General features: G+C 37.7%; 1 protein-coding gene across 2 annotated transcripts in view; it reads right to left on the bottom strand.

Annotated features, from left to right (window-relative positions):
• The window catches only part of VWA8 (von Willebrand factor A domain containing 8), a 330,223-nt gene that overhangs the window by 175,131 nt on the left and 128,072 nt on the right, over positions 1–27,020 (bottom strand). For both annotated transcript variants that reach the window (XM_044249814.1, XM_044249815.1), the window contains 3 exons: positions 25,474–25,580; positions 21,828–21,934; positions 10,359–10,430 (listed from right to left, as the gene is read on the bottom strand). In XM_044249814.1, the coding sequence (XP_044105749.1) occupies positions 10,359–10,430; positions 21,828–21,934; positions 25,474–25,580 (286 nt within the window). The remainder of the gene's footprint in view (positions 1–10,358; positions 10,431–21,827; positions 21,935–25,473; positions 25,581–27,020) is intronic.

Genomic DNA, 27,020 nt, shown 5'->3' with positions numbered 1-27,020 from the left:
AGGTAGGAATCTGATGTCCCTTTAACTATAGAATTAAGACAAGTAGGGAATATATTATGTCCCACAGATAGGAATCAAACCAAGGATAGGAAGTAAACAAGCTTCCAGTTTCTGTGAGAGAAAATACCAGGGGCCATGACTTTAAGAACTTTGCAAGATTCTGGGATTCTTTCAAATTCCTCAGGTTTATTATTTTAGTTATCCTGTTTCCTCAGAGAGATTAGCAGTGAAATCTTTTAAAGGAAAAGGCTGTAGTAGACTTGTCTTCCTGGACAAGAAGACCCTCAGAACTTGGAAAATACCATCTGTATCTCATCAAGGAGGAGGAGGAGAAAGAAGTAGAGCAGGGGAAAAAACCTAAAGAGGAATGGAGAGCAGGCAAGAGAAGATGAGTCTGGGGATGAGATTTGGGGTAAGAGTAAATGTCCGGAATTTAATGCTGAAGGATCCCTGCGTTAGCAGGTAAACTAGCAAGCTTCTATGTCAGCCCTCTGTAAACACATTCAAACATGCACTTTTTTTTATTTTTAAAGATTTTATTTATTTTTTTATTTATTTGAGAGAGCGAGCATGAGCAGGAGGAGGGGCAGAGGGAGAAGGAGAAGCAAACTCCCTGCTGAACAGCGAGCCCCATTTGGGGCTCAATCCCAGGATTCTGACCTGAGTTGAAGGCACACGCTCTACAGACTGAGCACCCAGGCACCCCCTCACTCAAGCATGTCCCTAATCAGTTCCTAATCAGCCTCCAGAACTTTTGTGCTTCCACATCTTTGCTTATGCTGTTTGTTCTGACTAGAACAGCCCATCCTTCTGCCACCCAGCCATCTTCATCCACTCACTCCTTAGAGTTCTGATGAAATGTCTCCCTTCCCAGAAGTGCCTGACTCTCCCATTCACTTCTCCCCTTCTGCTCTGAGTACCAGAATGGTTTTCTCCTTTGGGTTCCTAAACCACTGTCTGACAGCATTCAGCACACTGTACTCTAGTAATACGTCAGGTGCCTGGGCAAGAGAACTGGCTCCATGAGGCCAGGATCAGCCCCCAGTCCATGTGCCCCCCACGGGCGCCTCACATATAACCTGCAGAGAGTAACTACTAAAATTTGAGAAAAGAAAGTAAGAAAGGAAAGGGAAGTCATGCGATGTGCTCCTGTTAAAGGAGGTAGAAAGCTGTTCCAGGAAGCTTCTGCTCCCTTTGTGCAAACAAAGAGGAGGAAGCTAACGTTTATGGAGCCCTCTGCTATACACATACACACCCCTTCAGTGCTTAATCACTTGAATCCTCACACCAGCCCATGTGAGTCGAAGGTAAAGTACCTGTTTTGGAAAGACGCAAACTTAATTCTAAGTAGTTAAGAACCCTGCACATGGTGGGATTTGAAGGCGCATCCATTCTGACTGAACGGACTGGGCTGTTTTCTGTTTTGCCATACTGCAAAAGAGAATGTCAGGAGGTTGCCTTCTTGAACTGATGTGCATGGGAGTTTAGATCTTGATGTCACAGAGTCAATTTCAGTTACTCCAAGGTTATAATAGCCTAGAACATGCGTCCAGGAACTCCCTGTATGAAATCCAAGGTTCAAGAGGGAGAGCAGTGAGAAAGTCAAGTTGGATCTTTCCTTCTGCAGTAATTTCTAAAACAGACTCCAAGCGAGTGTTTACCACTGCTAGTGTTCACTTCCCTCACGTGTTTCCCTGAACTTAGGGCATTCCTTCCAGTTCGCCCTATCCTTTAATAACATTCGTGGAGTCAGATCAGTCTATATAATATGTATAGATGATTTCTGCAGTGTCCTAATATCCTTTTTTAGAAAGCTACTATATTATTACCATTAACAACTACCAACAGCAGTAAAAAATAACAAACTAAAGAGACTAGTATTACAGTAAAACCAGGAGAAATAAATTACAGCTGCTTTTTTTAAACCTTAAAATGTCCATCAAATGTTGAACTTTCTAATTCCTTGCTTCCACCTGAAAACCTTAATATACTCGCAGTTAAGAGACTTGGATTATGCTCTCTGCTTCATCTGTCCCCAGATGAAGGTCTTTACCACCATCTAAGCCTAGATTTGCTCATTTGAATATAGAGGGCTTAGACAAACTGATCTCTAAACACTATTTTTATTCTAATATTCTGTAATCCCATAATAAAATATGAAATTACTGCTCTATGAATCTCTGGAAGTCTATTTTTCAAATTCTCTCAGTGAACATACATTACTTAGGTAATCAAAAAAAATTTATTAAAACTGAATAGTGAATGATCGTACACATTTGCACAAATGTCTTCCCTGTCACAGAGCCAAGGAACAGTACCCAGAAGTCAGACGAGAAGACATACATTTCTACTACACTAAAAGTTTGCGTGGCTCACCAAATACACTGCCTTATAAAGCTCTCTGTCAAAGTCATAACCTCTTTTTCAAATAGGAATAACACAAGCCACATCGCTGCAATTTCTCTTTGAAATACTGTGTTGCTCTAAATGGCTAAGGTATATACTCTTAGGTAGTTAGTTGGTCATTAGGTCTGACCAAAGGAGCCATGACAAATGCTGTGGGGGGAAAAGAATCAATGTATGTGCAAGAAAAAAATACAGATTCAGAGTAAGTGCAGGAAAAAAATTCACTACGAAACACTGGATCGACAGACTAAATGTTAGAGAGAAGGTGGTAGAATGGTAAAAAAATTCCAGATTGCAATTCAAGCAACTTCACTAAGCAAAGGGTTGGAGAAGGGACACAACACAATATAACATAAAATAAAATTGAATGTCACTGTATTTGATAAACCCAAGTATTTCGTGGGCTCGGGACTCCCAGGCTGCTGGGGCTACTAGAAGCACAGCATACTTTGTTATCAAATTCCCTGCTGCCACTAACCAGCTGGGTACTACAGGCAAGAAGATTTCAGGACAAAGTGTTCAGTCCCTTCCAAGACAGGAGACAATTATGCTGGCATGGCAACATGGTGTATTTCTGATACATGGTTCTAACCTGCCAGGGCTCAGTTCAAATGATTAATTAGCAAAATTCTCACATTCTTTCATTTTGGCAATAGAATACTCACAGTCTCTCAATATTAAATAATTCAACAAACATGACTTTACCAGAAGAAAAACTAAGTCCATGGTCACAGTAAGCCTATGACTAACAGGTAGAATGAGATACAAAGAATTATATGGAGTTATATAGAAACAATGTGCATAGAGTTCTGCTTAGTTGGCACTAAATATATGTTTGCTGATTTTCATTGTGTATAAATATCTTAAAGTCAAAGGCTATGAAGATCAGAAAAAAAAAGCAGTTATTTCTAGCCTGGAGAAAAATGGATACGGCTTGACGTCACTGTACAAATTAATCAGGAACTTAAATTGGCTTCACAAAATATACTCTACACAATATTTCCTCAGAAGTTTATCAATATTGGTATAATTCTGAATAAAATGTTTATATTCATGAACATTTTTAAGCACCTCTCAGGATAAAGAGAATAGGAGGGTGTAGCTTTCCTTTTTCAAAGAGATTATATATTTTCTTTTGCAGCTAAATACAATTACCAGCCTTTGTTTAAATGCTGATTAGAATAAACCAACTGTAAAAATGACACTTTGGAGATAACGGAAGAAAACTGAAAATAGGGTATCAGAGTATATTCAGGGACTATTATCAATTTGCTAGGTGTAATAATGAATTGTGGGCATATTAGAAATAAATATTGAGATATCTGTGAGAAAAATACATTATGTAAAAGAATAATGTATGAAAAGACAACATAAAAAGTGTCAGGGGAATAGATAAAACAAGTTGGATAAAATCTGTTAACTTTTGAGGCTACATAACAAGTACAAAGGGGTTTTATATACTCTACTTTTTGTAGAAAGTTAAAAAATGCCCTATACACTGTATGTGAAGCATAGTCTTGGCCTACTATAAGCATTCAACCAAAGTTAGCAATTACATAGTATTATTTTTGTTGCTGTTGTTATTACTGTTACTAGTGTAAGCATTAGTGTGCTAGGGTGAAGAATAAGTTTGAGCTTGGGAGCCCTACCTCTGCCATTAACTAGCTAATACAATTTTGAGCAAATATTTTAACCTTTCTGAGGTTTAGAAGGCTAATTTGTAAAATGTGGAACGTAAAAATATTTACCCAAAAAGGCTGTTGTAGAACTAAATAAGATTTTTTAAAAAAGGAAATTGGAAATTATAAAATGTACAAATATTACCATTTTTAACCCTTACTCATAAGAAACTTCTAATTCAATTGTACATGAAATCAAATATATATCAGAAAAACTTTAAAAGAGTGACAAATACTATAAAATTTCAGGAAAAATCAAGATTATTTCTATTTGAGGAAGACTTAAGAAAGCCTTCACTGAGGAAGAAACATCTGAGCTTTTGAAAACTGGCAGGATTTTCCTTGGCAAAGACAAGGGGAAGCTCTGTATGAAGCAAACAATATGAAAAATGGCAGGGGGGAGGGGAGAGAAAAAGGCCTGGTTTACTCTGGGTGGGTAAAAAACTCAAATTTGGAAGAACTAAAATTAAAAAGAAATTATAAAGGAGTTTGGAGCCAGGTCACAGTTTGTTTTGTGTGTCTGTCTATGAAAAAGATTTTATCTGATAGGCAAGGAGGAGCCACTTATAACTTTAAACAGGAAAATAAAATTAAAAGTTAGTTACTTTTTTTTTTTTAAAGATTTTATTTATTTATTTGACAGAGAGAGATCACAAGTAGACCGAGAGGCAGGCAGAGAGAAAGGAAGGGAAGCAGGTCCCCTGCTGAGCAGAGAGCCCGATGCGGGACTCGATCCCAGGACCCTGAGATCATGACCTGAGCCGAAGTCAGCGGCTTAACCCACTGAGCCACTCAGGCGCCCCTACTTTCTAATGATGGAATTGAAAAGAATACCTAAAGAATCAGCACTGTAAAAACATGAAGCACATCAAAGTCAGAGACAGAGAAGATATCCTACATGAAAGTGAGCCAGAGCTGAGTTTTCATTTGATAATGAAAACATAATGCAATAGAATTTTGTTAAGAGCAAATATGAACTGTGGAATCCAAGGAGAACCTAAGTGTGAAAATTTCACCAGACCGCTATCATGGGTAAAATGATACAAAGGGCTGCTCAAAAATGAAGAAAGAAACAAAACCAAAACCAAAACAAAACAAAACAAAAAAAAAGGAAGGAAGGAAGACAGGAAGAAACAAAACAAATATGGCAAATTTCTAGATTATATTCATTTAGAAGTCATTGTGAATTATTATGTCTCATTAATACAAATTAAAATTTGATGACTTGCTTTGTAATTTTATCTAACATTATATATAGATTCTTAGATTTTTATCCCTAAAATATCACATATTAGAAAAATAAGTCTTATGTAAGGGGATACCTGAGCATTTTTGGAACACTATATTGCTGGAAGAGTTCTTACTTCAAATATCTGATAAAATGCAATGTCTCTCAAAAGTCAAGCGTTCTTACATAAAATTGTAAGTTTATTCTTAGGGATTTTTTAAACAACATCAAAAAGTATTCACCTGTAGGTTGATTCTTATAACCCCAAACATTCACAAGCAATATTTTGTGTACCAAACAGAATATAACCCTTCTATAAATCAAAAGAAAAGAAAATATGGGAAGAAAAGAGTTGGGACAGAAGAAGCATCACTGAGTCAAAAATAAATAAGCATTTCTCTTTTTCCATCTCAGTAAAAATAAAATAAATAGAAACTTATGCTATGATTAAAAAAAAAAAAAAGCCAGCCTGCGAACTCCTAATTGCCAAAAGGCACATGCGATGTTATAATTATAGTCGTGGAAAATAATGCACGTAGCAGCACACGTAAGTCATGCTACAGTATGCAGCATTAGTCCTAAGGGGCCGTGTGTAATTTCCGGCACCTATCCCTTCTGGCTGACAGGAAGCAATTCTGCTTCTCCTACTGGAAAGTTGCCGCACTGTGCCATAAAATCTGACACAGAAAATTGAAAGGATAAAAAAAAAAAATCAATTTACTTCACCAAAACAAGATGTGGGCTACTTCATTTTGCAATGTAAGTAATGTTTATGGAACTGTTTTCAGCTTCCCAACAGTTATAAAACCTTGTCTAATATCAGGTTTCTTCAAAAGGATAGTATTATACAGAAAGAAAAGGTGTGATTAGGCTTTTGAAAATGATAAACCTTGAGACACTTCAAGATCACCACTTACTCTTGAATTTGCTCATAGCAAAAGCTGCTCCTGGTAACAGAGCCATCTTTCGAGACATCTCTAAAGGTATAACTTCAACTATGAAAATGTTTCTTTCCTGGACTTCGGCCAGTTTCTAATTTGCAAACAGAAGGCTAGGTAGACTGTATGTATCTATAAGAAGTTTGTATTAAGAACATTCATCACACTTTATTGTGGAATTATACCAGCCCGCTACTGGCTTCTCTGCCAATACTGAATTGGCAAATCTATACTTTCCATCCCCAAAGCTATACTTCTGATATCTATCTATCTATCTATCTATCTATATATATATATTTGAGTAGTCATCACTCATTTCTAATGTTTTAGAAAGAGAAATAAAGGAGCCTGATCAACTGCTAAAAACAATTTATGCAGGTTCAAAATAAATCATGTGCAGGTGTCTGGGTGGCTCAGTCGGTTAAAGGGCTACCCAGGTCATATCCCAGGGTCTTGGGATGGAGCCCCGCATGAGCTCCCTGCTCAGTGGAAAGTCAGCTTCTCCTACTCCTTCTGCCCCTCTTGCTGCTTATATATTCTCTCTCTCTCTCACATAAGTAAATGAAATCTTTAAAAAAAAATAAAAATCAAGCAAAGCAAATCATATGATTAAAGGAGGCATTTCCTCACTTGTCACTTTGCATTTGAGTGAAAACACCAGTGACATCGCCCCACCAGATTCAGCAGTCCTCATTCTGCTTCTCTGCCTTTTTCCTGTATTTGTTATTTTCTTTCACAAGATAGAAATAAGGGGGCAGATGAGAAGGTACACAGATTATTGAGAGGTGCTGAAATGTCACTAATAAACAAAGCAAGGCATTTTCAAAGCTGCTGATGAGTTACTATGGCCTGAGTTACTATGGCTGCAAAAGCACACACTACTGAAAAAGAAATCTAGATGATCAGAACTCTGAGGCAAGCGCAGGCAAAGAGAATGCAAAACTCCATTCCATCCTCAGCAAAACACATCTCTGTGGGGTTCTTGCTCTGCATTTGCCAACAAATACTGCAGGCGGCTTCACACTGCTTTGTACGTATGAAATGGAAGCAGTCAAGAGTCTAACTTTAATGAACCTGGAGGGCATCATGCAAAGTGAAATAAGGCAGAGAGAGAAAGGCAAACACTATGTGGTATCATTTATATGTGGAATTGGGGGGAAAAAAAAGTCAAACTCAGAAACAGACTAGAGAAATGGCTTGGGGGTAGGGTAACAGAAAGAGGTGGGTGAAAGGTACCAAATTTCATCTATAAGATGAACAGGCTCTGATTTATTCAGCAAACATTTGTTGAATGTCTCCTGCATGCTACTCAAAAATAACTAAAGCTTTTCTCAAGGGGTTCTCTCTCTGTGTAGTAGAGATGGCAGATAGATCCATAAGTCTAAGGCAAGTCAAAAGAAATCAGTAAGTGGGCTGCTATCACAGCTCAGGGAATGGGGCCAAAGCTTCAGGCCTGTGTTCAGGAAAACTTTATTAAAGAAGCATATTATAGAATATTATAGCCAGAGGCACCTTACAAAATACCAATTCCAATCCCATCATTTTACAGATATGGGAAAAAAGAGAGAGAGGGAGAAGAAAAAAGACAAAGCCCACTGAAGAGTAGTAACAATGTAGCTAATATCACCTAGAGAGTTGAAGAGCCTGGATGAGAAGGTAGTTCTCTGGATTCCCAACTTTGTGCTTTTTTGATCCTGTCGGTATATAAACCTATCCAGTTGAATGGACCACTTAACTATTTACTCTCTTCAGTAGGCCCTCCCTAGATTCTATCTAACTTATTTGTTTCCTTCACTGGCAGTTGTAACTTTATAAAATAAGGAATTCAGTCAATGAGAGCACATCACCACTCTGGGGTTGGAAGGATTTCAAAAGGCAAAGATGAGGAAAGAAGAGAGAGTGCTGGTAAAGGCCAATGGCTGGGATATGACACTGATAAGAAGATCCATTTTGGAAAACAGTGTTAAATATATCTGAGGACAGGAGTTTGAGGGGAGGGCTGAGACAGGTTGTAAACACAGTGGGATTAGACAATGGAGGACATCAAAAGGCAGGAGGACAGCCTAAAAGAGTTAGTCTTGTCCACGAGATAATTCAATGAACACATGAGCAGAATTTACTTAGTAAATCTGTAAGTTCCTTCAACACTGGTACTATTACATGACACTGATGGTCTCAGAGGTTTCTAAAGAATGAACAAAAGACCCTTCTGATATGAAAAAGCCAGTTAAATGTAGCCCAAGTTATACTGAATACAAACTCCCTCTGTCAATTTTTCTTTCTCCAAAGCTGAGGTGACAGAACAAGGACAAAAGAAGGCAAGACACTATGATCTCCTGATGAAAGGTACAGTCTGTGCCAGCAGCGACTGAGAGTTGTTTGTGGGGCCCCATGCCTCCAGCCTTGCTCCTCCTGAGAATCCTCAACCTGCCAGCTCTACCCGCTGGCTGTGGAGCCAACATGAGGCAAGCCTGAAAATCAGTGGGATCTCCTATCCTCACCAGGCGCTGGGGTCCAGGCATGAACCTGCAGAGTGGCAGCTGCTCTTCACTCCGCCCCACTGCCTAGCACTTTGTCCTGCTGCCTTGTTCTCTTCTTTGGGACCGGAAATAGACTAGTGGTAGCACACCGGATTTCCTGTCAACATCTGTACAGTGCTCTAGAGTAATTTCAAAGCACACTGCCCCTTTTCCATTTATCATGAAGTAGAAGCAAACCACTGCTCCACCTCACCCTCATCCTGCATAGCTCTCCTCAGTCCTCAGAGTCACGTGGCTCTTAGCTGAGTGTGTGCTATTTTTATGTCCAGGTTAGATACCAGGGAATCCAGCCTTGTAAGATAAGCAATTCGCCCACAGTCACAGCGAGCCGGGAGAGGGTTCCTACTGCACCTCTAGCCAGCTAACATACAAACCTGTGCTTTCAATCAGTAAGCCATTCAATTGGCCCATTTAAAAAATAAAAAAAATCAACACTTTAAATTGTAAGTTTAAGGAACTAAATATATAAAAAATATGTATTTTTTATAAGTTTAAATAAAAGGAAAAATTAGGACCAAACACCTTCGGAAAATTTATTAAATCTGATAATTCAACTGGGGAATATTATCAGAAGATAATGATATCTATCTATCTATCTATCTATATCTATCTATCTATAGATAGATAAATAGAAAATGTCCAAACATTATCAGAAGCTTCTAAATAGAAAATGTCCATTCTCCATAAACACATGCTGAATATCTACTATGTAGCAGACACTGTTCTAGGAACTGAGGATACAGAGATAAGCAAGAGAACTATGGTCCCTGCCCTTGAGGATCACATAGGTAATTTGAAAAGACAATCACTCTGTATATAAACAGAGTAACATGACTAGTGATGTTGTGATAGTGTGAAGACAGGGAGATAGAAGGGTGTAAAAGTAGGGGAACCTAACGTGGCTAGGAACAAGGGAAGACCCCTTAGGAGTTAGGGGAAGTGGGTGGAGAAGGAGACTGGGAGTGCTCTGTGTAGAGAAGAGCATGCACCAAGGACCAGGGCAGAGATAAGAAACTGAGGGAAGTTCACAGTGGCTCAAGCTACCACTGAGTGAGACAAAGGAGGGAGGGAGCCAAGCCTCAGGCCTAGAAAGGCGGGCAGAGGCCAGATCCTGCAGAACACCATTAGCCATACTGAAGACTATACCTAAGATCAGTAGGAAGCCAATTTAAGCAAAAAAGAGAGACTCAGTCAGATTTTAGTTCCTCAAGTATCAGCTGGCTGCAGAGTTAAGGGCAGATCAGAGTGGGAGCTAAAAAGCACTGCCATAGTCCAGGGGACAGGCGATGGTGAGCTGGGCTAGGGTGACAGATGTGTGAAAGAAGAGTCGATGTCTGTGAGGCAGAATGGTCAGAACTCGATAGGTGACTGAATGGTGATTTCAGCTATGAGATAATTCTAAATTTTAGAAGGTGGAAGATAATCTGTGCTTAATTAAAGCAGTCATTTAGTAGAAAACGAAGAATCACCTCTAAAAACATATCCCAACAAGGAGAAGAAACTTACTGCTTTTAAGCTCGCTATCATTTATACATTAATACCTGAGTTCCAGCCACACATAACTCACCTGGTTACCAACCAATAATAGGTGCTCTCCAAGAAGAAAGTCTTTCAGCATGTCTTCCATCACTACCATGTGCTAGAAAAAAAGAACTAGAAGTTAATTGTGTTTTGTATAATCAAGATGGAATAATAAAGTTAACAACAAAGGTATCGTCGTGCTAAGTAAAGCATCAAGAGTTTCAGTTCAAGATGGCAGTGTGAGATCCTGAACTCACCTCCTCCCATGGACATGCAGATTGTACAGCAATATATGAAATCATTTAATTAAACATGCATCTTGGGGCCTAGTTGTAACCCTTTCTAGAGGATGTGTGCTCACCCTCTATGACACTCCAAAGCACTAGTGTATCCTGGCGGGGAGATTTACATGCATCTGGTGTCCTGGTTTGTATGTCTGGTGCCCTGGTTTCTGCAGCTGTCACCCCACAGATACTCCTTAATCACAAGGTGGCTGAGTGGGGGGAGTCTTGTATTTCTGGGTCCCATGGGACTATGGCAATTGTAAAGATGGTTCTAGGCAGGCTACCAGCCCACTGCATAGACAGTGGACTGAGGCACAATCCTTAGTCTTCTGTGAAGGAGGCCTTTGCTTGTCCTGGAGCTTCAGCCTGAGGAGCAAGCTTCGGGTCTGGCATACATTTAGAGGCCAATGGATCACTCTCAAGGAACACAGGCTATGGGTGCCATCTTGGCTCTCTTTCTTTCTTGACCTTGCCTGAGTTCATCAGTATCACCCAGGAAAGGGCCTATACACTTGTCTGGAACCCCAAACTCTATGGTTGTCACCCAATGGACACCTCCAGATCACCTGGCTTTTGTGGTCAGTGAGGCTTCCAGTCGTAATACACAGGACTATATATATTTGCATACTTTTAAGAGCTAACACCCAAGGATGTGGTTTCCAGTCAGTCTGAATCTAAGTGCTAAGATACTCCCATGTGGGATACAGAGATCTTCACATATCCTCAATTACTGGGAACTATTAAAAATATAATGGGCAGCTTGGACAAACACAAAGATTTAAGAGCCAATCAAGAGCTAAGGCAGGGTTGAATGACAAGGTTCATCTGCACGAGGCCACTCCTTTGAAAGACTGGGAAAAGTAGTCACCTCACATACTGTATAGAAATCAATAAAGCCAAGCAAAATGCAATAACAGAGGATATGTTACAAATGGAAGAACAAGATAAAACCTCAGAAATAAAAACTTTAATGAAATGACATAAGTAATTTACCTGACAAAGAGTTCAAGTGATGGTCATTAAGATGCTCACCAAACTGAGAAGAATGGATGGATGCAGTAAGAACTTCAATAAAGAGATAGAAAATATTTTTTAAAAAAGTGTCAAACAGAAGTCACAATGTTGAAGAATACAATAACTGAACTGAAAAGGTTCAAGAGCAGACAAGATGAAGCAAGAGAAAGGATCAGTCAACTCAAAGACAAGGCAGTGGAATTAACCCAATCAAAGCATCAAAAAGAAAAAAAGAATTACAAAAAATAAAGATACTTTAAATGACTTAAGAGACAACATTTCATGGACTAACATTTGCACCACAGGGCCCCAGGAAGAAGAGAGAGAAGAGGCTGAAATTTTATTTGAAAATATAAAGGCTGAAAACTTCTCTAATACAGGGAAGGAAACAGACTTCTAGATACAGGAATCCCAGCAAGTTCCAAATAAGAGGAACCTAAGGACACCTACACCATGACACACTGTAATAAAAATGTCAAAAGTAAAAGACGAGAGGAGAATACTAAAAGCAGCAAGAGAAAAAAAAGTGTTACATATAAGGGAACTCCCATAAGGCAATCAGCAGATTTTTCAGCAGTAATATTGCATGCCAGAAGAGAGTGGCATGATATATTCCAAGGTCTGAAAAAAACCTTGCCAACCAAAAAGATTCTACCTGGCAAAGTTATCACTCAGAAGTGAAAAACAGATAAAAAATTTCCCAGCTAAGCCAAAGCTAAATGAGTCATCATCACTAACTCAGCCTTACAAGAAATGTTAAAAGGACTTAAGCTGAAAAGAAAGTGTGCTAATTAGTATTAAGAACACATATGAAGGGGGGCAACTGGGTGGCTCAGTGGGTTAAGCCTCTACTTTAGTCTCAGGTCATGATCTCAGGATCCTGGGATCGAGCCCCACATCAGGCTCTTTGCTTAACAGGGAGCCTGCTTCCTCCTCTCTCTCTCTGCCTGCCTCTCTGCCTACTTGTGATCTCTCTCTCTCTGTGTCAAATAAATAAAATCTTTAAAAAAAAAAAAGAACACATATGAAAATAAATCTCACTGGAAAGTAAATATATATAATGATAGATTAATCACTTATAAAGATAGTATGAAGGTTAAAGTCAAAAGTAGTAAAAATAGCTATAAATATGATAATTAGTTAAGGGATATGCAAGATAAAAAGTGCAAAATGTGACAGCAAAAACATAAAACATGGAAGGGAGCAATTACATTGAGATTTACAATGGGATTAAACTTAAATTGTTATCAGTTTAAAATAGGCTGTTGTAGATAAATTATATGTAAGCATCATGGTAACTACAAAGAAATAACCTATAGTAAATTCACAAAAAGTAGAGAAAGAATATAAATATAACAAAGCATCTGACAAAATTCAACATCCATTTATGATTAAAAAAAAAACCCTCTCAACAAAGCAGTATAGAGGGAATATATCTCATAATAAAAGTCATGTATGACAAGCCCACAGCCAACAACATACTCAATAGTAAAAAGCTCAAAGCTTTTCCTCTAAGATCAGGAACAAGACAAGGATGCCAATTCTCGCCACTTTTATTCAACACAGTACCAGAGAAATTAGGCAAGGAAAAAAAAAAGAAAAAAGGAAATAGGAAAGGAAGAAGTAAACCTGTCACTATTTGCAGGTGGTGGTATTAACATACAGAAAATCCTAGAGACCCTAACACAAAGCTGTTAGAATAAACAAATTCAGCAAAGCTGAAAGATACAAAATCAATACCAAAAAAATCTGTTATTTTTCAATACACTAATAATGAACCATCAGAAAGAGATTGCATCAAACAATTGCATCAACAAGAATAAAACACCTATGAATAAATTTAACCAAGGAGGTGAAAGACCTGCATATTGAAAACTACAAGACATTAATGAAAGAAACTGAAGAGCCAAATAAATGGAAAGATACTCCATGTTCATGGATTAGAAAAATTAATGTTGTTCAAATGTCATACTACCCAGAATAATCTATATGTTCGGTGCAATCTCTATCAAAATCTTAATGGCATTTTTCACAGAAACAAACAATCCTGAAATTTATTTGGAATCATAAAAGATCCTAAAAAGTCAAAAAGTCATAAGAAAGAAGACCAAAGTTGAAAGCATCACACTTTCAGATTTCAAACTATATTACATTATAGTAATTTAAAAAGTTATAGTAGTCAGTAAAAAAAAGCTGTAGTAATAAAAAAACTGTAGTAGTCAATCAAATTATAATATTTTCAGAAAGAGACACATAAATCAATGGAACATAGTGCTCGCTTCGGCAGCACATATACTAAATCAATGAAACATAATAGAGAGCCTAGAAATAAACCCATATGCATCAATGGTCAATTAACTTACTAAAAAGGAGTCAAGAAGGAAGAAAGCAATGGAGAAAGGACAGTTTCTTTGATAAATGGTGTTAGGAAAATGGGAAGTCGCATGCAAAAGAATGAAACTGGATCACTATCTTCCACCATACACAAATATTAACAAAAATATATTAAAGACGTGAATGTTAGGCTCTGAAACCATAAAACTCCTAGAAGAAAACAAAGATGGTAATAAGCTCTGTGATATAGGTCTTAGTGATGATTTTAGAATCTGTCACCAAAAGCACAAGGAATGAAAGCAAAATTAAACAAGTGGGACTCCATCCAACTAAGCAGCTTCTGCGGAGTGAAAGAAGCCATCAACAGAATGAAAAGGCAACCTAGTGAGTGGCAAAAAATATTTGCAGATCATGTATCTGATAAGGGGCTAATATCCAAAATATGGAAAGAACTCATATATCTCAACAGTAAAAAAACAACCAGTCCAAGTAAAAAATGGGCAGAGGATCTGATTAGAGACATCTCCTAGGAAGACTTACAGAAGACCAATGGGTATATGGAAAAATGCTCTATATCACAGTCATTGAGAAATATAAATCAAAACCATAAAAAGATGTCACCTCACATCTATTAGAATGGCTATTATCAAAAGACTAGAGATAAGTGTTGGTGAGGATGTGAAGATAAGGGAAACTGTGTATTGCTGATGTAGCCACTAAGAAAATCAGTATAGAGGTTCCTCAAAAAATTAAAAATGGAACTATCATATGATCCAGCAATTCTACTTCCTCGGTATTTTTTTGAAGAAAATGAAAACAATTTTTTTGTTTGAATTTGAAAAGAGATTTGCACCGCCACAATCACTGCACCATTATTTATAACAGCCAAGGTATGGAAACACCTACATGTCTATTGATGGATGAATGGATAAAAAAGATGCGGCATATATATTATATATAAAATTCAATATTATTCAGTCATAAAAAGAATGAAATCTTGCAATTTGTAACAACATGGCTGGTCCTTGAGGGCATTATGCAAAGTGAAAAAAATCAGAGAAAGACAAATACTATATGATCTCTTATATATGGAATGTAAAAAATACATATGTGTGTAACATGTAAATAACACATATATGTACATATACACACACATATAACATATATGTACTAAAAAAAATACCCAAGCTCATAGATAATAGAAAATATACTGGAGGTTGCTAGAGGCTAGAGGTAGGGTGGGAGAAATGGGTGAATTGTTTGTTTGTTTGCTTTTAGTTTAAATACACTGAATAAAAAAGAAAGTAAAACATCTATAATAACAGACCATACTCAAAACAATTTGATTTTTTAAAAAACCAAAAATTAATTCAGTGATTATAAGTTATATAACCAGTTAGGTCACTGGTATTTAAAACTTGAAGTAGTCCACTTAAGCAAGAATAAGCCACTCACCATTATTTCAAAGAGTTTTCATAATTTAACTCAAATATATTTTAACTACTGCTCTATGCGGGGTTGGCTTATAATTTACTATTTAAATTAGTAGTTGCTAATAATGTAAATATACATAGGCTTTCCAAAATAACTGGAGATTTCCATGGAACATTTTACACTAACTTGGTCTTAACCATTACCTTCAAAGGATGTGCAATTTTAGAATTAGAAATGTAGTATTTAGCTTCTACATTTTGTTATTTGAATTAAAACACAATATAATAAAAGAACAAGATTAAAGTTGTTCACAATAGCCACAAAGGAAATTACATTGCTCTTTTATATCTGGAAAAATAGGACAACCGTAAGTAGGTCACAAAGGCTCATTGTGGGGGATGGGGAGTGTTGGAGGAAGAAATATATCCCAGAACAATTAATATCCCTATTTCTTTCTCTTGCTTTTCTGTATCAAAACAGTTACAGCCTCATAAAGACTGAAGTTATTGAACCTCCCTAATTATGGAAAAGGCAAATCAACTGTTTGTATTTAATACATGCTGCAGATATTTTCTAGCTTGTTACTTGCTTTTCTTTTTTTGACTTGCTTTATGGATTTTTTTTTTTGACATCTCAAACATTTTCCTTTTAACTTGTCAAATTAAGCTTACTTTCTTTCAGTTTCTTTCTTAGAAAAACAAAGTTTTTTTTTCTTTCCTTCAAAAGCGGATGAGTATTTCCTAAATGTTTATCTTTGTAGTTTTTATTTTTCTGAAATGCTTGCAGATAACACCATTGACCTAGAGCTTTAAAAAGCTTGTCAATTTACTGTCCACTCTGGAACACTTTTTTAGACTCCAAAGAGACACTATTAATAATAATGAACAACAAATGCAAACAGAAACTATTTTAGGGACTATCTTCAGCAAGCCTGTATTGTTACCCTACTTAAAAGGGAGTCCTAGAATACCCCTTTATTCTGGGTTCTAATGAGAATGTGGTCTGGAGACCTCTTCATTTTAACTAAGATGAAAAGTCAGGGCCAATTTCCAGACATTTAAGTCTTCCAGTAACAAAGGGGCTAATCTGCAGGAGAAACACAGAAAAGTTGGAACAAGCACCTATATAGCCAGATAAAAAAGCAGTGTAAATACTGAAAAATAATTCAAACTATAGTTGTATTCTTCTGTATTGTACTCATGTTCTCCCTACTTCACACCCTCATTCCATCTAACTAGATTATTCAAATCAACAAACATTAGCTAAGGCTAAGGTCACCGTCACTGCCTATGTAATTCTTCCCTTAACCTCTTGACCCACTTAAATGCCACAGAGAATTTCTTTCTTTTTCTCTTTCTTTCTTTCTTTCTTTCAAGATTTTATTTATTTGAGAGAGTGAGTGAATGAGAAAGAGAGAGATAGAGGGAGAGAGAGGGAGAAGGAGCAGGGGAAGGGGCAGAGGGAGAAGCAGACTTCCTGCTGAGCAAGGAGCCCGGAGGTTGGGGGGGTGGGCATGGTGCAGTGTTCCGTTCCATCCCAGGACTCCAGGATCACGACCTGAGCTGAAGGCAGACACTTGATCAACTGAGTCACCCGGGCACCCCAACCACAGACAATTTCTAATAAGTTTCCTCTTCCAGTTAATTGCCCACCTCTCCTGAATCCCTCCTTCCTCTCTAACAATTTCTCTCCATAATCTTTTAGGTTGGATCTTCCAACCTAATTGTTGTAGCAATTCCTTCCATTCTGATTTCCCCCACGTTCCTTCATTTGCTCTCTGTTAGTGCCTTTTTACATGCTCTCCCCAGGGGTCAAGGTTTAGGGCTGAGTAGCTTGTGCCTACTTGTACACAAGGACGAGGGTGGGCTGTGTGAGACTTGAGTATCCACTTCTGTGCTTGAAGAGCTCCTTCAGACCACTCTTCCTAAGTCCTCTCCTCCGTTCCACTGCTTCAGGCACTAATTCTATGCTGATCTTCAAGAGTAAAACTTTCCTCCTCAACTCCAGCCTCATATTCTGAGCGACTATCAAACTATGTACTATTATTTCCCAGTCTCTTCAACCTCCACATATCCAAAACTTGTCTTTATTTTTTTCTCAACTTCATTCTTGATCTTGTATCTTTTATCCTCATTAATAGCATCATTTCCTATCACCTGACCAAACCGCTACCATCATCTTCCTGCACACTTCACTCCTCCCTTGCCAAGAGTAAGCTATTAAGCCACCCTAACGTCAAGGGTATCTATCCCTTCCTTTCTACCCCAGTTTTCATTTAGTATTTTATATCTCTGGCCTAGATTTTTATCAGACAGTTTGGCTTCTCTGACTTCAGTGTCTGTTTGAGGCAATGTGTTCTTCATGTAACTGACAGTTACCTCTTCGTTCAAAATCATGTCACTTCTTTAGGTGCACCTGGGTGGCTCAGTGGGTTAAAGCCTCTACCTTTGGCTCAGGTCATGATTCCAGGGTCCTGGAATCAAGTCCAGTATCAGGCTCTCTGCTCAGCAGGGAGCCTGCTTCCTCCTCTCTCTCTGCCTACTTGTGATCTCTCTGTCAAATAAATAAATAAAAATCTTTTTAAAAAATCATGTCACTTATTTTTTTCAAAATTCCTTAAATGACTCTTAATACCTTTGAAACACAGGTTCATCTTTTTTATTTTTTTTTTGGCTAAAGGCTACTTATTTATTTATTTATTTATTTAAAGATTTTATTTATTTATTTGACACAGAGAGAGAGATCACAAGTAGGCAGAGAGGCAGGCAGAAAGAGAGGGGGAAGCAGGCTCCCTGCCAAGCAGAGAGGCCAATGCGGGGCTCGATCCCAAGACCCTGAGATCATGACCTGAGCTGAAGGCAGAGGTTCAACCCACTGAGCTACCCAGGCACCCCATAAAGGATACTTATTTATTGATTGAGGTATAATTGACATTATAAAGTTAAATTAGTTTCAGGTTGTACCATATGATTCAACATTTATAAACACTGTGAAATGATCACCACCATTTGCCACCTTGCAAAGTTGATATCATTTTATTGATTATATTCCCCATGCTGTACATTACAACCCCATGACTTCTTTAATTTATAACTGGAAATCTATACTTCTTAACTCTCTTCACAAATTTAGCCTGCCCCCAGGACTCTCCTCCCCTTCATATATCCTTGATTTAGTCTTGGCTTCATCTCCTGTCACTCTCCTCCAACACTGTATTCAGTCAAAAATTCAGAATAATTTCTCTGCTCTCTTCTGTTTGCTTTTCCAGCAGACTATGAGCTCCCTGAGGGCGAATCTTGGCTTTCATCTTACACACAGCTCCACTGACTCCACCCACCGCCTAAGCAGCCCTGCCAGGTGTCTTCTCCACTCTATCCCCACGGTCACACCCTTCATTCAGATCCTTCATAACTTGTACTTAGACTACTGCAATGGCCCCCTAACGAGTCTCTCTTTACCTTGGTTCCAACTCATAGACAACATTAAAGAGCAAATGCAAAGTTAGCAAGTGAAAATGTGCTTAAAATCTTTCAGTGGCTTCCTCACTTCTGAATCACATCCAGATTCCTTAATTAGCAAGGCCAAGATGTTCTGACCCTTTCCTAACCTACTGGCCTCATCTCTTGTTACTCTTGCATTTGCAACCTCAGCTCTGTGTCAGTGACAATTAATTATATGTAGCCTCCTAAATGAACTACTCTGTCACATAGCCAAGTCTCTGCAAATGCTAGTCCGTCTGCCTGAGAGAGTCAGCTTTGCCTGGTTAACTTATTTTCCACAATCATTCCAACCTGGGACCATCATCTCCTCAGTGCTACCATAGTAACCTGTGTGTACTTCCATCCCACTGTCCAGGAATCATGTGTACTTTGCTGTCTTTCTCCCTCAGAGTCCTGGAGCTACACAAGTATATGTGTGTATGTATGTGTACACTAATCTCTTTATCCAAATACCTCAGGACAAGGTTTGATACATGGTAGATATTTTAAATATTTAAAATATTTAAAGGTCTGTGGGGGTTAAGAGGCTATTGCTCTTTCCTCCAATTTCTCCTTACTACTGTAAGTAGAACATTCTTTAATGACAGATTTAATAATAGTCCTCATTATGAACATTCAAAATCTTACTCCTTCTTTATTAACCCACTCACCGCATACTTGCTCAGCATTCATGATATGCCAAGCACATGCTATTTGCTGAAGGCTCTAAAGAAAAACAGACTTGACTTCAGTGGTGTGGAAAACACATTTAAAAAATCAATCTCAATACCATGTGGAAAGGGGACCACAGGACATGGAAGAGGATGGTACAGAAGCTCCTACATATTCAAGAGACACTGAAGACTACTGCTTCAAAAGGAAGTACAGACTAAAAGGAAACCATAACATACGCAACAAAAGCAAATGTAATCCAAAGCCACAGTTCCTTGAATTGGTACAGCTCAAATTTTTCCTTAGTGGTTAAGTCATAATGCTTTATGAAGCAAAGGTACATCTGGAGACAGGCTACAGCAAGTCCCTCAGGGCTGCTGTGTAAAGTTCACAGCAGCCCTGCGGTCCTCAGTGGCTATGTCACAGACACCATGGCAACAGACACTGTGTTCAAGGGCACAATGGCCCTCCCTGCTACTGAATTTCCTACATTCTCATATGCTGGGAGGTCTTTTCAACCTTTGGTGCCATGGAGTTTTTCAAATTGTCACTTATAATAAAGTTTTCTGGCTCTTTTTTCTTTATACCTTTGTCTTTCCACTACATGGGCAGAATGTGATAGCATCAGTACTCAGAAACAGTCTATTTTCCTTACAATTATGTTTTTGTCTTTGATAGGCAAGATTGTTTTCCCTCTTTGTGTCTTTTTCTTTTTTTTTTTAATTTTATTTATTTATTTGACAGAGAGAGATCACAAGTAGGCAGAGAGGTAGGCAGAGAGAGAGGGGGAAACAGGCTGAGCAGAGAGCTGGATGCGGGGCTCGATCCCAAGACCCTGAGATTATGACCTGAGCTGAAGGCAGAGGCTTTAACCCACTGAGCCACCCAGATGCCCCCCTTCTTTGTGTCTTAAAGGTAACTTCATTGTCTGCTTATTTGTCCACTGTTTGCGTAAGAGCATTAATGCTCTGAAAGAGAAGTAAAACCTACATTAACTAATGGGCTATAGAATAAATACAAAACCTATCCAGGTTATGTCTTTGCATATGTCAGAGGTAGTAATTACAGTTTTGACAGATTTCAAAATACCGGATCAAGATTTTTACTGAGAGAGAAGGATTTTCCCAGATGCCTTCTGTATTGTTAATATAATAAAGGGAAAAGAATTATGGTACTCACTGAATAAGAAATATGATTGGGAAATGGCAGGCAAAAAGCTTAAGTTTTCCTAACTCCTTAATATAGTAAAAATAGCAAGTGGGGCACCTGGGTGGTGCAGTCAGTTAAGTGTCTGACTCTTGGTTTCAGCTCAGGTCATGATCTCAGGATCATGAGATTGAGCCCCAAGTGGGGCTCCGCACTCAGTGATGAGTCAGCTTGGGACTCTCTCTCCCTCTTCCTCTGCCCCTCTGCTCATGTCTTTTCTCTCTCTCTAAGTAAATAAATAAATCTTTTAAAAAAATAGTAAGTAAAAATTCTTCTAACATAATGTAAGGTTATTATTTCTGTTCAGATTAGGGACCAAATATTAAAGAAAAATTAAGTATGTTTCTTTTTATAAAATAAATATATAACAACAGAAAATTTGGGAAAAAAAACTCCTACATTACGGGTAATTTTCTCTGAAAAAATTCTTATTAAGGTGAACATCTATAGTAAAGCTTTCTGGGTATACACTATTTCTGTGTCTTAGCAGGTCCATAATTACTGGTTAGTTTACACTGAGAAATTATCTACCTTCCTCTCTTAAAAAGGAAAAAAAAAAAAAAAGGAAAAGTAAAGAACAGTAAAATACTAGGAATTTTCAGGAAAAGGAAAGGAAGATCAAGAAGAGAATGCACAGGACACATCCTCTTTGAACCAGTGAAATAATTTTACAGGAAAGCAAAAGAGAGGATAAGGAATAGTTCATTTTGTTTTTAATTTAATGATATATTCATTTTATTTACATGGAATCTAGTGCACATATAAAATATATTATCCTAATCATCGTAGCAACTCTTCAATTTTCAGGTGTCTTGGGAAAGAATTTTAAAGTTTATAATGCCTTAATAAAAGAATTTTAAAGTTTATAATGCCTTAATAAAAGTTTTTAATTTTACTCTAAAAAAGTCATCTCATTTCTTTAACACATTCCTGTCTCAGTGTAGTCCCAACTATTAAAAACATTTAGTGCATTTGGCATCATCTGAATTGAATTAGCAAATTAGAAAAATAATTAAACATTAGTTTCACTGCAGAGTTAATTACCACAATGTAAGAAGAGATTTATCCAGAAAGGCAAAGCAGTGATCTTACCTGAATGTTGTCATAGAACAGAACATCGGGCACTTTCATTTTCTCGTGGGCATTATAGATTGGTGCACTAACAGCCCCAATCCTCAGAGATCCAGATGCTATTTCACCTAAGCATTTCACACAGGATAGAGAATTACTTGTAGTTCTGTACTGAGAGAAGCCAAGTCCAATGTGAACATAAAGCAACACAGCATCTTTAATTTAATATCTCATTAAGGGATTTCAATTTAACATCTAAAAGAAGTAAGGTTGAACGTGGAAATAAAACATCATAGCCTTACATAAAATGTTTAAAATGTTCCAAAAGATAACGAATTCTATGTAAAATATTGCATGTTAGCAAACAGCATAGAGATAAAATTAAAGAACCACTCCCCACCCAGAACTCCATGAAACCACCTTCCTAAACTTGTTTTGTCAGAGACTTTAACACATAAAACAAACCAAATATACATTCAGAAGTTCTGAAATATTCTGAATATCATTTTTGGAAATCCACCCATTGAAAAACTCCAAGTGAGAACTCCCTAGAATTCTAGTAAAAAATACTGATTAATCAACTCCCCGCACAGAACTCTGAAATTACTATTTCCAGGGATGGTCGAGGAGATCTGTGTTTTCAAATAAGCATGCCAGGTGCTATATAGTTATTCCATGATGATTATTACTATTGTGTTATCTCCTATTTGCTTTAAATAGTTGATCTAGAACAGAATATGAGCTCCTTACAGTCAGCAAACCCAATAATAATAAATTTGAAGTCAGGGAGTACATCTCATATGCATTCTCTCCATAGTTAATAATCATAACATTAATGGTGGTAGTTGTTACAGTAGTACTGATGGTCACAACAAAAGCTATCATTTATTGAGGAACTTCTATGGGCCACATCTCAAACCAGAAGCTTCACTGTTTTTTCATATAATTTCATGTAATTCTCTTAACAATGAAACAAGACCTATGAGGAAGCTTAGGACATAAATTAAGTAATTTGCTTAAAACCACCCAGCTAACATGGGCAGAACTAAAAATAGAACTTAGTATAGTCTAATGTTCTTTCTGCCAAGTGGGGAATATTTAATCCTTTGACTCCAAATAACATTCCATCCTGTGGAAATACCCATGCAAGCAGAGAGATTATCACAATGCCTTCAACAACTGACCCATCCACCACCCCTGTACCTCTCCACCCTTCAAATAAGAAAACTGCCCTTTTGTATTAAAACATTTTGAAACACAAGTGGAGAAGAGCAATGCTTGCGTTCTGTAATGCCATTAACGATTTTGAGCTAAAAATAATTAAACTGTCACCCTGTTTAATCATGCTACACATTTGCCAAAGCACAGGAGACCTCTCTCTCCAATAGATCCTTGCCATTTCCCTATTTATTTACAAGTTCTACAAGGAAGAAAACCTATAAGCTGTCACACAGAGAATCTACTGTTTATTTACTACCAGCAGGGGCTCTGAAACAGACCCAATATAAAACTGTACAGACAAAGACCAGGATTGTGGCAGGGACTTCACTATATGCTTGTATGTTAAGATGACAAACGTAATTTCAGATTCAAGTAGCATCTGATATCATCTGTGGTTTATGGAACACATCTGTTCAGTAGATTTAGGGCTTCAGGACAATTAAATTCACTCATCTAATGTTTATTGTCAAAACTTCAAGCTTGAAAAGAGAAATGCCCTCAGAGGATGGTGATGCTTGTACTTCCCTGGGAGAAACCGGCTACCTGTCTGCTAAGAAATCTCATAGGATGGCATTATTTTAGTCCATCTGTCAAGGTCCTTAGTCCAGTAGATTCAAAACCTAATTTTGTCACGTCTATTGACCATAAATGTGACTCTCAGGAGAATATTAAAGACATATATTCTGATCTATACATAAATTCTGCTATAGAAACAAAAATTAAAAATACTACAGTGTAATGAAAGCTACAACTTTCATATGGACCCCATGATACACACTGATGGCCATATCAGCATATTATTTGGAGGCAGAACTATACAGAAAGCCAAATCCTCATCAGAAGGTTATTTGGTGAACCTTGTTCTCGAACAAGGAGAGTGCATTAAATGAATCCTCCTCAAGAGAGATGACATTAGGGCGCCTGGGTGGCTCAGTGGGTTGAGCCACTGCCTTTGGCTCAGGTCATGATCTCAGGGTCCTGGGATCGAGTCCCGCATCGGGCTCTCTGCTGAGCAGGAAGCCTGCTTCCTCCTCCTCTCTCTCTGCCTGCCTCTCTGCCTACTTGTGATCTCTCTCTGTCAAATAAATAAATAAAATCTTTAAAAAAAAAAAAAGAGAGATGACATTAAAGATAAATGGAACCAGATGAGTCAACAGTCTCTTAGATTCCTTACTCCCTACACAAGGCTTAGATGGGAACTGCTGACACTGGCCCGTTACCAAGACTGAACAGTCTACAGTCAGAATAATTCGGTCCATCGCTAGATATGTATTAAGAGATTCAGTCAAGTAACTCTACGATTCAACAGATCCCAGAGTGGTTCTACCTCTTCGCGCTGGCTCTGCATATGTGTACCCAGATCCATCAGTAGGTGGAGTTTTTAATTTTACTCTAAAAAAGTCATCTCATTTCTTTAACACATTCCTGTCTCAGTGTAGTCCCAACTATTAAAAACAGCTACTACAAAGATAGCCACAATAAGTCCTCATTAGAGAGGGGTCCCACGTTGGATTTTTGATAGAATAGGTATTAATCTCAAACAGTAGAGAACCTATTGTTGGGATCTAATTGAAAAATAGGGAACTTGTATAGAAGAGCTAAACCTTCCCCCAATTCAAAGTACTTATGGTTATCCATAAAAAAGTACCACAAAAGACAATATGAGTGGAAATGGGAGAGTAAGAAGGCATGAAGTGGTACTCTAAATATTACTGTAGTTTAAATGAACCTAGAACAGTTTCCTGAACATATCCCACAGGACTAGTGGTCCTCAAAATGTAAATGTTATGTAAAGGAAGGAGAAGTCTAGATCCTATGGTGAAATATATTTGGGGGGAAGAAAAGGTAAAACCAAATCATGGCGGTTTCTTTACAGTAGGGATTCTCAGAGCCGTGAATATGTTTGTGTCAACTGCGACTCTTTGAAGGAGGACCTGTATCTGGTATGCACTGAAATAAAGAAAATATTCTTTTTATAAAAGTTTTTATTTATTTGAGAGAGAGCATATGCACATGCATGAGTAGGGGGCAGGGGTAGTGGAAGAGGGGAAGCAGACTCCCCACTAAGTAGGGATGATCCCAGGACCCAGAGTTCATGACCTGAGCCGAAAGCAGATGGTTAACCAACTGAGCCACCCAGGTGCTCTGAAATTAAGCAAATATTCTAAGATTTAATTGGTAAATGGGTAAATAAAGATCGATTTCTTCAACCAAGTACATAAAACAAAGTAGATGGAAACAAAACCAATTTTTATTTAAATTAAAATAATAAATAACACAAATGTTTGATAATTATTATTAAAAATTTTTAATTTATTTAAATTAAAATAAATAACACAAATGTTTGATAATTATTATTAAAAATTTTAATTTATTTAAATTAAAATAATAAATAATACAAATGTTTGATAATTATTACTAAAAAAGAAACAAGTCAAATACTTACATTTGTAATCCTCCAGTTCTGGTTCCTGATTATTATCAGTACTTATTTCTATCGCAGCATCTGCCAAGTTTTTTTCTAACGCTGACCTTGCAAGGCTTGGTAAGAACCTGGTGGGGCAGGAAGGACAGAATGATAAAGTCAAAGCTTTCTGTGGTTCCTAAAGAGCTTTTGGCATGTGCACACACAAACTCTCTCTTTCTCTTCTTCTTCCTCTCTCTCTATCTCAAGATAACCAATTAAGGAAGCTTAGTTTTGAGCTGTGAAGTCCAAATAGTAAAAAATTTTGCAATAAATATAAACTTCAAGTACCTGTGAAGAAGAGTATCTGTTGATCTCCTTTAACAAAACTTACATGTAATTAGCAGTATTCATGTACATACAACATCTTACAGAATAAGACTTAAAATGATTTTCTTTTCAAAATGGATTTAATAGACCTCATAAATCTTGTTTAATTGTTTAACTGGATTATCAAATTTTCTTAAATAGATAAAACAACATTTGAATTGGCTCCAACTGGGCAATCACAAATTCAAATTAGTGGAAGTGAATTAATGAGGTTTACTTCTTAACACAAATTATTCAATTTAGGATTATACAGCCTGTCTATTCTATATGTATGTTGTCAAAGCAACAATCTGGTGAGTGACAGAGGCATTCTTCATCTACAAATAGATGGTATGAACATCATGGGCTTATTAGATCATGAAAATGGAGTTTCCCACCCACACAAATAAAACTGTATCTGGAATTTATGATCCCAAGGGAGCTTGCAAAAATGATTTTTAACCTATTACCTGTGCTATACTACCATAAACTAACCATTACATGCCACGATATCCCAAGAAAACATACTAAGAACACCACATTTCTAACAGGTTTTCCACAGCTCAAAATCCTTTGTGGTGATGCCCACAGCCCTGAGTATAAGCTCTAATAAAAGAGATGCCCTGTGAGCGAGAAGGCAAAAAAATGAGTGTGTGAGGAACTGATGGATTTCCTGTCTGTGTGATAGAATCGACATAGCTGACCCTATCTCCCAGCTACCTCCTCGTTCTGGCTCCAGGCTATGATGGGAGGATTTCTATCACTCTGGGTCAGTAGCTCATCAATACAGCATCAAGTAAGACTTACTAATGTGCATTTCTGGCCCTTCATCAAATTGTTGCCTTGTTTAAAACCAATGCCTTACTTTATCTCTCAGACCCAATAAGTGGGCTTTTATCTTGTTTCCTGAGCCCTTATCTTGGTACTTTGCCCACCTGACCTGCCTCTCCCCACTAGACCATAAACTTGAGTCTGGCCTGCTGACATTAGGCTCTGCAGCTCTATCTGTTACTTCCTGTCAAACTACCTTGAGTGACAATTACACATTCAAGCTTGGACTGTGCGCTAGTCCCAGAAACCTCTTACATCCATATAGTCTGCTCTCAACACACCCTCACTTGTCCCCACACTGGAGCCTTTCTAGATTGCCCTCCAAAGCCTATAGAGAGCAGCAAAAAAGACACGTATGCCTCCCTTCCAACTTCAGTGACATACTTTGC

This window comes from Neovison vison, chromosome 5 (genome assembly GCF_020171115.1).
Source record: "Neovison vison isolate M4711 chromosome 5, ASM_NN_V1, whole genome shotgun sequence".
Classification (NCBI taxonomy): domain Eukaryota; kingdom Metazoa; phylum Chordata; class Mammalia; order Carnivora; family Mustelidae; genus Neogale; species Neogale vison.
Note: the sequence above shows the minus strand (reverse complement) of the source record. Positions and strands in the feature narration are given on the sequence as shown.